This window comes from Pleurodeles waltl, chromosome 11 (genome assembly GCF_031143425.1).
Source record: "Pleurodeles waltl isolate 20211129_DDA chromosome 11, aPleWal1.hap1.20221129, whole genome shotgun sequence".
Taxonomy (NCBI): Eukaryota; Metazoa; Chordata; class Amphibia; order Caudata; family Salamandridae; genus Pleurodeles; species Pleurodeles waltl.
In genome coordinates, this window is record NC_090450.1 from 944,927,679 (window position 1) to 944,943,212 (window position 15,534).

The 15,534-nt window shown below is 47.8% G+C and overlaps 1 protein-coding gene across 1 annotated transcript in view; it reads left to right on the top strand.

Moving 5' to 3' along the window:
* RAB36 (RAB36, member RAS oncogene family) overlaps positions 1–15,534 on the top strand; it is a 73,378-nt gene that overhangs the window by 32,032 nt on the left and 25,812 nt on the right. Inside the window, exons 7-8 of the mRNA XM_069215111.1 lie at positions 2,188–2,239; positions 5,041–5,122. Of these exons, the coding sequence (XP_069071212.1) occupies positions 2,188–2,239; positions 5,041–5,122 (134 nt within the window). The remainder of the gene's footprint in view (positions 1–2,187; positions 2,240–5,040; positions 5,123–15,534) is intronic.

The following is a 15,534-nucleotide window of genomic DNA, read 5'->3' on the forward strand; positions in this document are numbered from 1 at the left end:
TGGAATATGCAGAGTGGCCCTACAGTTGAAGAAATGGCATTGTGTGGTCCTGCTTACTTTGATTAGAATGTAGATAGAATTTGCACTGCAGGTCAAAATAAGGTTTAAATATTAATGAAGAGATATTTTCCCGCTCAGATGATTGATTGTTATTTTTCCAATTGTGTAACTTTTTGGGTATTCTTATCCATATTGAATAAATTGACAATATGATCTTACGATTACATTTGAATCAGTCGTGTATTTTATTTTACTAAGAATGAACGGGTTTGGAATATTAGTATACATAAGTGTTGTAATGAATTGACTTACTATGCTGAGAATGTTCGTATAGTAACAAGCCGTTGATCCATGAAGTTTATCATTTAATTGTTGAGACTGTTATCTTAACAACCTTTTCATTTTCATCAGAGTGAAATAAAACTCTATGGACCTGATTTAGAATTTGGTGGATGGGTTACCATCTGCCACATTGGAAGTGCCACTGGATAAAATGTACTTCTAGTACACCGGACGGGATATCCAGCATGTTTGTGACGAGTAATCCATCTGCCAAACTCTAAATCAGCCCTACGTTTACAGGTTTATTTATTTTTCTATCTCCTGCATGATACCATGTTTTATGATTTTGAAGTTATGAAGAAAGAAGCACAAACACCAAAAATACCCATTATTTTAATGTATTGATTAAATGAATCAAACTTATGAATTGGAGCCTTGCCTGTTTATGCCCATAGTTAGTATATTGGTTCATTGCTTGCTAACAGGGAGGAACCAGTCCCAAACAGAAGAGAGCATTCACAGATTGTGAATTAAGGAAGGATGTCATTGATAGAGAAGTGTGGTCTGTTCTACTGTGTAAAACTACACGTGCAAAGAGGCTGATATAAATAAAAAGAAACTACCTATTTCTCATTGCATATTGGGATTGTGGGTGGGTCTCGGTCTAAGAAGACATTCACCTATGCCGTAATGGCATTCATTAAACCACAATTCTGAGGAGTGGATGAAGCAACTCCAAAACTTAAAAAGTGTGACTCCTACTTCACTCTCCCATCTCCATTTCCCTAGGGTCTATCTAAGTGCCAGGGTGTTTGCACATTTCCTTCTGACCTCTTCACCACCAATGATTCCTTTCTAAGCCTTCAGCATTCCCCACCATCCGAAGACCACTCTAACATTCTCCTGGCCTCTGCTGGTGTTCAGGCCTTTTTTCCCTTGCACCTCCATTGATTCTCTCTTACATACTTATGTACTTACAACCTGCTGAAGGGCTCTCACATTCTTCTGTTCACTGCCTCCCAAAGCGTTCTCTCTTCTGGACATATGGCCTCTCCAGTTCCCCAACTGGAGCTCTCTTCAGCTCCAGATTATTTGATTCATGGCTTGATCCTTTTAACTAATCCTCTGCTGAGTACTTCAGGTCATCAGACTGGGTCTTAGATCCTTCAGCTCAAGCACACCTTTCATGGCCTTTCTTATGCCCTTCTTCCCTTTCCAGCTCCTGAGGTCCCCCCTCTGGCATATTTATGCCCTTTACACTGTTGCCGGTGTCTCCCTGCTCTTCTTTTCTTTTCTCCATCCACATTCTAGCAATTATGACATGCTGCCTTTTCTAGCGCCTCAGAGTCTCCTAGGTATCAGTCTGTTTTTTACTCATTCTAATGGTCTCTCCCATTCTTCAGACCTCTCCAGCTTCTCAAGGTCGCTCAGATTTTCTGTGCTCCCAGCTTCTAGGCGATTGCTATCATTTTGTCTTCTTCAGTTGTTCAGGGACTCCATGATGGATCTCTACTCTTTACGTATGGTCTCTCACATTCTGCTTCCCCCTTCAGCGTCTGCTCCTCAGGTTTCCCACCAATCAGTGTCCACTGTGCAGTCTAGCTTGTGAGTATGTCAGCAAACATTTTTTAGTACTAAGATTCCTTTGGAAGAACTCTTTTGTGTTTTACAAAAGTCAGAATTCAAATATATCCATCCTATTCTCCCTTGTTCCTCACTGCCTCACTCATACGCATCTTCCCTCGCTGCCTCCTCAGAGTGCCTGCCATATGCTTCCTCCCATTCCTTCAACACCTTCCACTGCCCCTTCCTCCCTGCACCCCCACCCCATGTTGCTTTTCGAAAGGGCTGATAGAGTTACCAGATTTGTTGCTAATCTGATTCATCCTGTTTATCTTTTCGCAGTGATTGTAACCGCATTTGATTTGGGAGATATCCATACCTTGGAACACACCAGGTAAACAATGTTGGTCCCTTTTGCTTGTTCAGACAGTACTAAGTATGAATCTGTCAACCATCATCAACAGCAAAACTGGCTTCCTGTGGTGCGAATGCATGCAAGGTATGCTTGGATGCTAAGCTTGAATCTCACACAAGTACAGAAGTGGAAGCAAAATTGTGTACTCCCATAAGTGAAAGAAACTTTGGCGGTCATTCTGACCGCGGCGGGCGGCCGTCGCCGCCCGCCATGCGGTCACCGCCAAATGGCCGCTCCGTGGTCAGGAGACCGCGGATGCCATTCTGGCTTTCCCGCTGGGCCGGCGGGCGACCGCCAAAAGGCCGCCCGCCGGCCCAGCGGGAAAGCCCCTGCAACATAGAAGCCGGCTCCGAATGGAGCCGGCGGTGTTGCAGGGGTGCGACGGGTGCAGTAGCACCCGTCTCTATTTTCACTGTCTGCAAAGCAGACAGTGAAAATCTTCATGGGGCCCTGTTAGGGGGCCCCTGCACTGCCCATGCCAGTGGCATGGGCAGTGCAGGGGCCCGCAGGGGCCCCACGACACCCGTTCCCGCCATCCTGGTTCTGGCGGTGTAAACCGCCAGAAACAGGCTGGCGGGAAGGGGGTCGGAATCCCCATGGCGGCGCTGCAAGCAGCGCCGCCATGGAGGATTCCCTGGGCCAGGGGAAAACCGGCGGGAAACCGCTGGTTCCCCTTTTCTGACCGCGGCTTTACCGCTGCGGTCAGAATGGCCCTGGAAGCACCGCCAGCCTGGCGGTCATAGACCGCAAGGGTTGGAATGAGGGCCTTTGTTTCTTCTTTAAGATAGAAATTATTTAGATCCTGATTAAAATAATTTGTGGTCCTTCTAAGGGTGGAAATAATTTCCAGTCCTTTCAATGATGTAAGCAAATAGGAATCCTTCTGCAGCTATATAATTTGAGATCTTGTTAATAATAGAAATGTGGATCCTTTCATGGATGCAAGTAATTTGGGATCATTGCAAGGGTGAAAGTATTTTTTTTATTATTCTTAGATTATCATAATGCAATATATTATTAGCACATAGAAAATTGAACAAGGAAAAAAAAAGAATGAATATAACAAAAATTAGATCACTTAATTTAATTTCTTCAACTACACCTCAATATAATCACATAATTCATTGTAATACGGGTAGAAGTACTTAGAATAACATTAATAAACAGAAAAAGCTTTTCATCATACATGAATCCAGGAATATGTTATCAATACTATCTGCTAGTGTCCACTACTCCTTATACCCGTTAGGATAGTAAAGTTTCTTGCATGAAAACATTATTCCAAATTACAAATGTTGTGCATCATAGAAACCCACTCTTGAAAAATTGGAGATTGTTCATTATTCCAACTGCCTGTTATAAAAGATCAGGCTATTGTCATTCATTGCTCTGAAAAGGATTTCTGCACCACTTGAAGGCATTGGCAGCTAGGTGATATTTATCCCATGCAAGGCAATTTTTGGATACGCTATGGTCATAGTATTAGGAAAACATTTCTGCAGTTGTGCAGATATGAACCGGCATTAACCTGCTAATTTGAAACCTTTCCAGAACATACATATCATTTCACCTTCAAGTTAGTTAGCACAGCATAGGAAATTGGATTGAATTTGCAAGGTGAACTTGTGTGCAGGGTATGATAAAGCATCAAAGTTATGTACATTTTCCAGGAAAGCTTGATTGAGTAAACCAACAAATCATAAACCCTTCAAACATCAGGATCTCAGTGAACACCTGTGCCTGCCATTTCTGCAGACTAGAATTTATGATTCCCTCAATGATGAAAAAAAGCTTGAGTCCTTTTAAAGGTAAACATAATATTGAATTTTCTCAGTGATAAAAGGGAGCAAATATAACTGTGGATTTGTCCAAAGGCTTTAAGAATTTGGGATTCTCTTAATGAAAGCACATTGGCATTCTCCTGAAGTGGAAAAGCATGGGAAATGTCTTTGATAATCTGAGTGCAGCACAGAATCCTCCCAGGGTTGGAAGACCATGGTATTTCTTTAAGACTGGATGTGCTTAAGGGTCTTATTAGGGGAGGATATGCATGGGGTCATCCTGTAGATGGAAGTACATGTTGTCCTTAAGAAAAGACCTGCTTTTGGATACTCCCAGGGGAGGAAGTGTTTATGATCATCCACAGTAGTGGTAGTAGTGTGGAACCCAGCAAGAGGTGGAAGTCATTTAGTAGTCTTCAAAGAGAGTATATCGTTTGGGACCTTTCCAAAGGTGGAAATAATCTGGATGTGTTCAACTGCGGGGGCATTTGGAATCCTTCCAAAGTTGAAGTAATAACCAATAGTCATCAAGGATGTAAATGCAGGAATGGTCCCAGAAGTCAACTTGCTTGGTATCCTCTGACGAGTGGATGTGCAGGGGATACTTACAAGGGTGAAAGCAGGCAACCCTACCAAGGAAGGAGGCAATTTGGGACGCTCCCAGGAGTGGAAGTAATTGGGTGGTGGCCTATGTTGGAAGTGTAGGCAATCTTCTTTCCAGGAGAAGATGTGCCTGAAGGGTTTCACTCAGGGTTGAAGGTCCAGGTGATCCTCCAGGAGTGAAAGTGCTCAGCATTCTCACAGTAGTGAAGGTGCCTGGAATTTGTCTTGGGTGCAAATGCATTGAATAACTTTCTTTTGTTTGCCTCCGAGCCAGTTTACCTCTCCAATCCAAGGGCCTTTTCTTTCCTCTCTTCGAACAGTGTTTCCTTACCTTTTATCTTCTATCCTCCCTTAAATTAATCATTCAGTCCATCTTTCATTTTTATTTTGTTGCAGACAGTGGTTGGAGGATGCCCTGAGGGAGAATGAGCCTGGCTCTGCTTCTGTCTTCTTGGTCGGAACAAAGAAGGACATTGTTGTGAGTAGAAAAACAGGACACCCCTAAAGCCGAGCTCTAATAGCTGTTATGTCTGGTGCAACTAATATATATGGTACTGGCCCAAATAGAGTGATATACCCAGAAAGACCCAAACAGGAATGAAAGCGTAGTAGACAATAAGGATGTGTCTGCGTTTTCTAGCATTAAGGAACTAGTGATAGAAGTGAAGGGCGGTGTCAAATTATTTTAACACTTATGAAAAGGCAATGGAGGTGAAGTTGTTGGCCTTTATATTCTTGGAATAGTGTAAAAAGTGGTAGAAGTGGAGGGTTTGGTTTGTGTAGTCTTCTAGCACTAATCACAGGAAGGCAGAAATGAAGGGTATATCTAATTTGTCTTTTTGCCCAGGGAAAAGGGCTGTAGGAAGGTGGCCATACCTATGTTATTTCACAGCAGTAGGAAAGTGCTAGATGTGGACTGATATTCCAGGAGGATGTCCCAGCCATCTGGAGAGTATAGTCAAAGTGGAGAGTCGAGGGGCATGCAAGCATTGCCTCGCATAAGTAAGCACATTGTGGTGGTGATGTTTGTTTGGGGTACTATGTTGTGTGCAGTGCATGTGATGTTGCATGCCTGAAGTGTCTCTTGGTATAAGTGTGGCGATTGGCCTGTTATGTCTCCCCTCAAAGGGGCGTTTGAAATACTTAATAAAGATGCAGTGCTATTTCTGGTCTGTTGCCAAAACTTAGTACAGCAATAGAAGAAAAGCACGTGCCAGTAAGGTCTCCCATTACTATGGAGGAAGCAGTACAAATCAAAGTACAAATCAAAGCAAGTGATTCTGGAGTTTCCCTGAAAAGCAACATAAAAAACGACTACGAAAGAGAATGCATTACATTTGGTATCACATCTCAAGGCCTGAGTTATATAGATGGGACCATGAATCTCACAGACCACTCTCTTGACTCACTTAAAATTGTCAATCAATAAATTTGGCATGTAGAAGAGCTATGTGGAATCAAATATACATTTAGACTGCCAATATTAAGGTGATATAAATCAGTTAATACTGGAGATAAAGAACTGGTTGAATTAGCCAATAAAACATATTGGGACTTCTACCACAGAGGTGAACAAACTCATTATAAAATAAACATTTTAACAGTAGAGGATAGAATGAAAGCTCTTTAAAATCATAAAATATGCCATTCTAATCATATCACACCTCATCACGCCATGTCCCTCAGTACAAAGCATGACATTAATCTAAGACTTCTTTAGTAATACAATTGATAGCGTAAGACTACAGTTGAAATTTACTGATAAATGGCAGTTGTATGACTATACAGTGCATGCCTTTGCGCACACACGCACACACACACACACATATATAAATATATTTTTATAACAAAACAGTCATCATATTCCAGCAGCACACTCAACTGCTGGTGCAGGCAGGGAAGGGAGACCGAACCTCCATACAAATAATATCCAACAAAAGGACGCCGCACTCCAGGAACTGTCATATACTCCATTTTTATTGAATTGACAGGGTGACCACCAACGCGTTTCAACTCATGCAAGACTTGTACAAGGTTAGTGAGTCCTAAACTCGCTTTCAACTTTTATGCCACTGTCCAGCCTGCCCATTATGAGGCACTCTGGACCATGTAGTTCAATACCATAACCACGCACTCCATTTTTTAAATGAAAGCACAAAAGATAAAACACATATCAATGGTATCATCCGCGGTTTTATCATTCAATTTTAAATTCATATTTAGACATGTTGGATGCATTTATCGCTTACTCATATAATTGTGGCCACACTTAGGCCCTCATTATGAACACGGCGGTAAATACCATACCGCCAGCGGTGGCGGTAACAAACGCCAACCGACGTGCGGTCCGAACCGCCAAATAAGAAACCAACTGAAACACAGGCATCCTGAAAACCACTCACCGCCAGCAGAGGAGTGCCGACAACGATGGCAGAGCCCGCCCACAGGCCGAGGGAAAGGCCCTACCCGCCCATCAAATAACAAAGCACTAGACCACCATCAGTTCCGGGGCGGGAACCACCGCCACACAAAGCCAGGCGGAAACAAACCAAATGTAAGGAAACACTCACTGGAGGCTCACACAACATGCCGAAGCAGACATGGAGAGAGAGTTGCAGATCATGCCAGTCCTGCTCCTTGCCATATACCTCCACGACCGAGATCGCCGACGAAGAAGACGACAGTAAGTCCCGTGACCTACTAAAAAAGGGAAGAAAGGGCACAGTTACATACCCACCCACTCCACCCACCCTGCAACGCTCCCACAACCCTTCAAAGCAGCACAAGCCATACACCCCACAGCAAGAAGTACTTACCCGAAACAAGGCAAATCCAACCTGCCCAAAGTTCATACATGTGCCCAACACCCCCAAAACAAGAAACGAAAGACCACGGATCCAGAGTGTGCCTTAAACGACACAGGCCACACATTAACCTTTATTCTGCTCACTGAGCACCAGAAGTGCATATAAGGCCATTGGCCAGTCCATAGTTAAAGAAGTCCGATGGGCCACAATGGCCCCAACTTGACTCCCACAAGTGCAACGGTACTCCACCTCATAGGGGCAACAATGGGGCATCCAGGCACCTCAGGGAACAAGGGGTGGTGGGGGTGGGGACTTAGGACTGGGAGGGGGGCTTAGATTTACATTTGGAAGGTGGAGGGGGCTTGGGTTTTGTGACAGCAGCTGGTGGAGCGGACTTGGCCTGAGGTTCGGCAGATGTTTCTGGGCCAGCACAGGGTCTGTTTCTCACAGGGAAGGTAGCACAGGAATGGGAAGGGCGGACAGGGGCGGGCTGTGACGTGGGAGGAGTGGACAGGGCAAGGAGGTGGGCACGTTTAGGGACAAGACGGGTTGGGCCAGTGGGTTCAGATAGGTCTACACGGGATAGGAAAAGTTTTTTAGGTTCGATTGGGGTGGACCTGGAGGAAGACGTGGGAGTGGAGGTAGAGGGAGTGGTCGTGACAGGTGTAGGTGTGCGTGATGTGGGTGCAGGTGACTGGACAGTATGCTGAGGTGTGGTGGATATGTGATGGGTGGGTGTTTTGGTGCGTTTGAGTGTCTTGGGAGGAGGGGGGTGGACACAGTGGGACAAGACAGGCTGCCAGTGTAAATGATCTGGGTGTCTGCAAGTCTGGTGAGTGTGCTGCATGTGTCAACTAAAGTCGTTGTGGTGAGTGCAGGTGTGGTGTCTGGGGTGCATGAAAGGATGTTTGCTATTGTGGTGACTGCAGGAATAGGGTCAGCAACACTGAATGAGGGTGCAGGGCCTGTGGGTGTGCATGTACAGGGGACAGACAGGGAGGCGGAAAAGGTGGACACACTGGGGGAAGTGGTTGTTGGTGTGTGTGCATGTGTATGTTGGCTGTGTGTATGCCTGTGGTGGGAAGTGTGGTGCTTGTGTTTTGAAGTGTGCTTCTTGTGTGCTGAGGTGTGTGCCTGCGTGTCAGAATGTGTGTTTTGGACGGGTGAAGGGATTGGGGTGCTGGAAGGGTTAGAGGTGGTTGGAGGGGGGACGGAATGACCAGGGACAATGGCTGCCGTCAATGAGAAGGTCTGTAGGCCAGACACAGCACCGTGAATGCCATCCAGATAGGCATTGGTCTGCTGCACCTCTGATGCTAGCCCCTGGATGGCATTGACAGTGGTTGTCTGCCCTGCAGAGATGGTTCCCAGGAGGTCAATAGCCTCCCCCGTGAGGGCAGCAGGGCTGACTGGGGCAGGGGATGAGGTGCCTGGGGCGAAGGAGACGCCCACCCTTCTGGGTGAGCGGGCACGGGCAACTCGGTGGGGAGCAACTGGGAGGGCGGTGATGGTATAGGGGGTGGTGGAAGATGACACAGTAGGGTGGGTTCACTAGGGTCAGCCACCGCCAGGGAGCTCCCATCAAAGGAGGTATCGAAGTCACTACCTCCAATGGTAGTTGCCTCCCCCGTGATTCTCCCCTCGCCCTCCAACCCACTGGTCCCCTTGGCGTCGGACGGCTCTGCCTCCGAGGATCCATGGGCCGCTGCCTCCCCACTCGCCGGTGCCTCAGCTCCCTCGCCAGATGATGCTGATGTACACAGACAACACAAGAGAACAGGGATGGGGAGTCAAAACAGGAGAGACACTTGTAAATAGCTAAATGGAGGTACAGAACTGGTTCACACATACACCCACCCTGAAAATATTCCACCAGGCAGCACCTACCGCTATACACATGGGGCTATGCCCCTGACTCGTGGCAAGAACCCTGCTCTACAGCCATTCCCCACAGCACTTAAGGACCTGACGTACTGCAGACTTGACCCTTCCACTAGACAGCATAAATACGAACGCACACACACACATCCATCAAGGAGCCAAAATATGGTATTTGTACTCACCCCCTTGTGACTGCTGTGCAGCCTTCAAGCGCCCATCCAGGTCCAGGTACGCCACTGCCAGGATGCATTGCAGAAGGGGGGTCAGTGCCCCTTCCTCGTTGGGTGGATTTCCCCAGCTGGGCATCACTGATCTTCCTCACCCAGCACCGCAGGTCCTCCCACCTCTTCCTGCAGTGGGTGCTCTGCCGGTTGTAGACCCCCACGGTCCGCACCTCCTTGGCGATGGCATGCCAGAGTCTCCTCTTCTGGTGGGCGCTTACCCATAAGGGACACACAGAAAAAGTAACACTGAGGTCAGATAATGGCCAATAATATACAGCTGGCTATACATCCACTATGGGATGGACATTTCAAACATCCTAACAGCACACACACACGCAGGATGTCACAAACCCTGGACTATACAGTGTCACACGTACACACATGTATGCAGCCATCTACCACCATTACACACATCCATGGTCCCAATCCACCTACTCACCTGTACCTCTGGCCGACTGTAGAGCTTGGCGTACAGGGGCAGGACACCGTCCACGAGCTTCTCCAATTCCTCGTTGGTGAAGGCCGGCGCCCTTTTCCCTGCAACACGTGCCGTTTCCATAACCAGAGGCAGGACACAGCAGTACACTCAGTGGAGTACCTGTATGCACGAGATCTGGGAATCAAGTGAAGTTGGGGTGACGAGTTCACGTACGCACCGCGGCGGTGTGCACCGTCACCACTGGCGGTGATCACGATATGCTAAGAATGACAACAATGTTAACCAATGAATTTGCGCACAGCGGTAAACACTGCCTTATGCTATTACGTCAACAGCTAGTGGTATGAGCTCACTTCCACCACGACACTTCTTGATTACAGGGGACAGACATTTTGGCCTTAACTACGCAGTTGTAAAACCCTCATCAGCACAATGCAGGCCCTATTGTCCACTAAACAACCATAGGCATGAAACAATATACATTACCTCACCTGAACAGACCTGATATATCATTGTGGTGATGTTGATGTAATGTCACACATACTAGACATTTGTGTCGTCGACAATCATGCCAGCAGTGCTCAATGAGAAACAATGTGTGCAGATGTATGTGTGTTCCTCACACGTGTTTTCAACTCCTCCAAGGTACAGACCCTTGTGGCGAGGGAGGGCCCCATTGGTGTACAGACCACTTGTTGATTTGCGGACCATGGTGGAGCGTCACATCATTATCAATTACAGACTCACTCGTGCTACTATTCATGAACTTTGTGTATTACTGGATCCAGCAGTGAGACCGGCTAATCGGAATCAGCATGCCATCCCCACTGAAGTACAGGTGCTCTCTGCACTCCATTTCCTGTGACAGTGGGCATGGGTGCAGGTTTTTCAAAGCCAATGTTTAGCATTATACTGTCCAGATTCCTGAATGCATTTGTATAACACCTGCAGTCCTATGTGAGGTTTCCCTAAAGTGCTGACCTCCCTGCCATCAAGTCGGACTTCTATGCCTTTGCCAACATACCCCATGTGATAGGTGCCATCAATGGCACCCGCATAGCTATCATCCCCCCAAGAGTCAGTGAACAGGTGTACAGAAACAGGAAGAACTTTCATTCCATGAACATTTAATTGGTGTGTACTGCAGACCAGTACATCTCACATGTGAATGCCATGTTCCCTGGATGAGTCCATGATTCCTTTGTGCTAAGGAACAGTAGTGTGCCACACAAGATGAAACAACTACAAGACGACAGAGGATGGATCATAGGTAGGTGTTTCTGACACTTATTGTCACATAGCAGACAGCCAGGCTGTCTGCCACTGAGGGCTGTCATTGGCAGTCCTGTTTTGCACCCTTTTTTAGGTGATTCTGGCTACCCCAACATGCATTGGCTCCTGACACCAGTGAGGAATCCTGGAACAGATGCAGAGAGGAATTACAATGAGGCCCATGTACGTACTAGGAGGGTGATAGAGCGCACAATAGGTCTCCTGAAGGCTAGATCTTGTTGTCTACATATCTCTGGTGGTTCCCTGGCCTATGGGCCTCAAAAGGTGAGTAGAATAGTGGTGGCCTGCTGCATGCTGCACAACGTGGCTGTGAGGAATTCTATCCCCCTCTAGGAGGAGGAGGGTGCTGTACATCCAGACCAGCTTCCTCAGAGAGGGGATGAGAGTGATGGTGATGATGAGGAGGGGGAAGATGTAAATTCCAGGACCCAACTGATACACCTCTACTTCCAGTAACTATGTAGGACTATTAAATGAGATTGCTGGCTGTGCAGCATACTGTCACTGTGCCTTTTCATCTAGGGGGGTGTTGGGTCAATAGTCATTGCCACTGTGGCCAGGTCTGCATAGAACAGGTAACATTATAGTATAATAGTTCAACACATCTGTAGGCACAACAACATGTTATGCGTGTGGTGCATTTCCTGCTACTCAGATAATAATAATCCATACTTCACTTTGTTTAAACATATTGACAGGGGACATTGTAATAGATGAACTGGTGTTTTATTTGGTGCAGGGATTACATTGTGCAGATTACAATGATGGGAGTGGGCTACTGGTGGTTGTACAATATGGCAACATGGTCTCAGTATTTGTTGGCAGTAGTGGTATGTCCATCTATGTTTACAAGAGTTTGTTGTTGTTTTCACACGGTTTGGTCATTGATTCAGGGGGACACTTGGAGGACAGTTCTTGCCAGAGTCACTTCTTTGAGGGGGCCTTGGTCTTGGCAGGTGTTCCAGTGGCATATCTGGGCCTGAGGGACCGTTTGGGTGCCTGGTGTTGGCCTGTACGGGTTGAGATGCATGTCTCCTGTGTGTCCTGAGAGGGTGGAACATGTCCAGTTGCTGCTGATGCTGTTGTTGTAAGGTCTGTAGCCTGGCCTGTAGTAGGGGCTTCCTGGTCTGTGTGGGCCTCAGGCTGTGTTGCGACAAGGTGCAGCAGCGCACCTGCTATGCTGGCCATTGTGGCATTGTGCAGTTTCCACTGCTCCATGGCCTCTTGGTGGTGTGCTAGCTGCATCCTTTGACTCTGCTCCAGGGTGGATACTATCTGGGCCAATCTGTCCTGGGTATGGTGATATGCTCCCAGGACTTTGGAGATCATGTCCTGGGCTGCAGCATCAATCCTGTGGCTTCCCCCCTGTGCCACTGATGCCCTCCCACTGATGCCTTCCCACTGGGCCTAGCCCCCTGTGCCTGTGCCCCCTGCACAGGTCTGGCGGTACCACTTGTACTGGGGCCATTGTCTTCCTGCCTGTTGGTAGGGGGTGACTGTGGCCTCTGTCCATGTGTTCCACCAGTCTGTGGCCTGGATACACAGGTGTGGGTTGCCCTGGTCTGATGTTGGCTGGATGGTAGGGGTGTCAGTGGTGTCCTGGGTGGGGCTGCTGGATGGTGACAGTCCAGGACTGTGTGAGGGGCCAGGGTGATCGTCAATGTCCAGGGTTCCATTCCCAGTGTCCTGGGAGGAGCCTCTGTCTCCCTGTGGGGCACTGCCACTCCTTGTCCTGTCCGTCAGGGTGGAATGGGTGGTGGTGCCTGTTGGGAGGAATGGACATATCTGTTACAATTGCATGATCGGATGGGGTGCACAGGACTGGGCAGTTTTGTGCACTGTGCAGTTTTGTGCAGGTTTTCACACTTTGGGAGCTTTGCAGGGTGCTTTTGTGAGGTTTGCATTGCATTTTGCTTTGGATGTGGAGGTGCATTGTGGGTGCTGTAGGTGATTGTGATCCCTTGCAGGGGTGGGTGGCTGTGCACAGGGGAAGGGATGTGGGCCTGGTTAGGCGGTTTGTGGGCATGCAGGGGGACTGGATGTAGTGATTGTGGCCTGGGTGGGGTAGTGGTCCTGGTGGGTGTTGGAGGGGTGCGGTGGTGCATGCATTACAGGTGTGATGGATATGTGGTAAATGTAGACGACTTACCCGAGTCCATTCCTCCAGTGAGTCCAGTGAGTCCCTCAGGGTGGAGGAAGGCCAGTACCTTTTCCTCCCAGTCAGTGTAGTCGGTGGTGTTGGTGGAGGTCCTCCCCCAGTCTTCTGGACTGCAATGTGGTGCCTGGATGCCATGGACCTGACTTTCCCACGCAGGTCGTTCCATCTCTTGTGGATATCGTCCCTGGAGCGTGGATGGTGTCCCACTGCATTGACCTTGTTCACTATTGTCTGCCATAGCTCCATCTTCCTGGCAATGGGTGTGTGCTGGACCTGTGCCCCAAATAATTGTGGCTCGACCTTCAGTATCTTGTCCACCATGGTCCTTAGCTCCCTTTCTGTGAAGCGTGGGTGTTCGAGGGGTGCCATGGTGTGTGTTGTGAATGGTGTCTTGTGTGGATCTAGGTGAGGGTGCTGTTGTGTGGTTGGGTGTGTGAGTCGTGTGATGTGGCGTTCAGTGTCTACCTGTTGTGTTGTCCATCTGGCTTCTCCTATTGGCGATGCAAAGGATTGTGGGGTGTGTCTGTGAGTGTTTTATAGTGTTGTGGATGTGTGTCAGGTGTGTGAGTTTCAAACTTGCCAATGTATGCATTTCTTACTGTTGGGTCCACTAGCCACCGTGGCGGTCTGTACTGCCAGTGGTCATTCGGCTTCCACTGACCACCGCAGTGATTTGTGCTTTATTATTTGGAGGGCGGGGTGTTTGCGTGCTTGGCGGTGGCGGGGTGGGGTGGGAAGTCCAGCATTTCCGCCGACAAGTTCCTGGCGGTGACTGGTGGCAGGGAGATTTTTTCCGGTTTCTGATTTTTGCATCATTATATGGCGGGTTTCTGTTGACCGCCAAGGGACATAGGGCCAGATGTAGCAAAGAGATTGCGAAGCTCAAATGTCTCTTTGCTATGTAGAAATGCATTTTGCGAGTCGGATCCGACTCGCAAATAGGAAGGGGTGTTCCCTTCCTATTTGCGACTTGCAATGCTATGCAATTCCATTTGCGACCGCGAAAGCAGTCGCAAATGGAATCGCAGTTACCATCCACTTGAAGTGGATGGTAACCCAGTCGCAAACGGGAAGTGTTCCCTTCCCCTTTGTGACTGGACATTAAAAAAAAATTTCAGAGCAGGCAGTGGTCCAAGGGACCACTACCTGCCCTGAAAAAATCCGAAACAAAAGGTTTCGTTTTTTTTTTCTAAGTGCAACTCGTTTTCCTTTAAAAAAACTGCTTTATTTAGAAGCAGTCACGGACATGGTGGTCTGCTGTCTCCAGCAGGCCACCATCCCCGTGAGTGCCCAGACTCGCTATGGGGTCGCAAATTGCGACCCACCTCATTAATATTAATGAGGTGGGTCTTTGCGACCCCATAGCGAGTCGCAGAAAGTGTCTGAGACACCTTTCTGCATTTGGTTTTGCGAGTTGCAATTTGCGAGTCGCTATGACTCGCAAATTGCAAGTCGCAAAACCATACTTACCTACATCTGGCCCATAGTTCTGTATGCCCTTTGCTTTGTCAAAAGGTTTACCTAGCCTAGAAGAACTGTATTGCCTTGGTTTGTTTGGACCAAGTTTACACCTGCGGAGGTGACACTAATAGAATGTGTGAGCTATTGTTGGCCAGCATGAGTATTTAAAGGGTGGGTATGACCATGGACACAAATAAATGCCTATATTTCTGATGGATACAACTACCTGTGGATTCCTCACCTGATGAATACTCCCATGGCGCCAGCATTCGACGGAAATCTTCTTACTAGTCTCTGCACGTCGACGAGGACGTCACTCTAGCCCACGCGACGCCGTCTGACGTCATACAGGCAATAAGAGGTCCTCGCCGACGTGCCGATGACAGTTCCCTTTTTTCCGTGCATTCGAAACGGTTATCTTCGAGGGAGGTACTGTTACCTTCGTGGTTACAGTGTATTGTCTGCTGCGTAGTCTTCTCCGCGTATCGAGGAGAGACTTCATTCGAGGAGGCGTGCTCTCCGTCTTTTAGAAGAGCAAGAGTACCAGCGAGTCCTAGAGGAGGGAGAGATTGAGGACTCTGGAGACGGACTGCATGGTCTGGATACAGCCAGTGGGCTGGACACTTC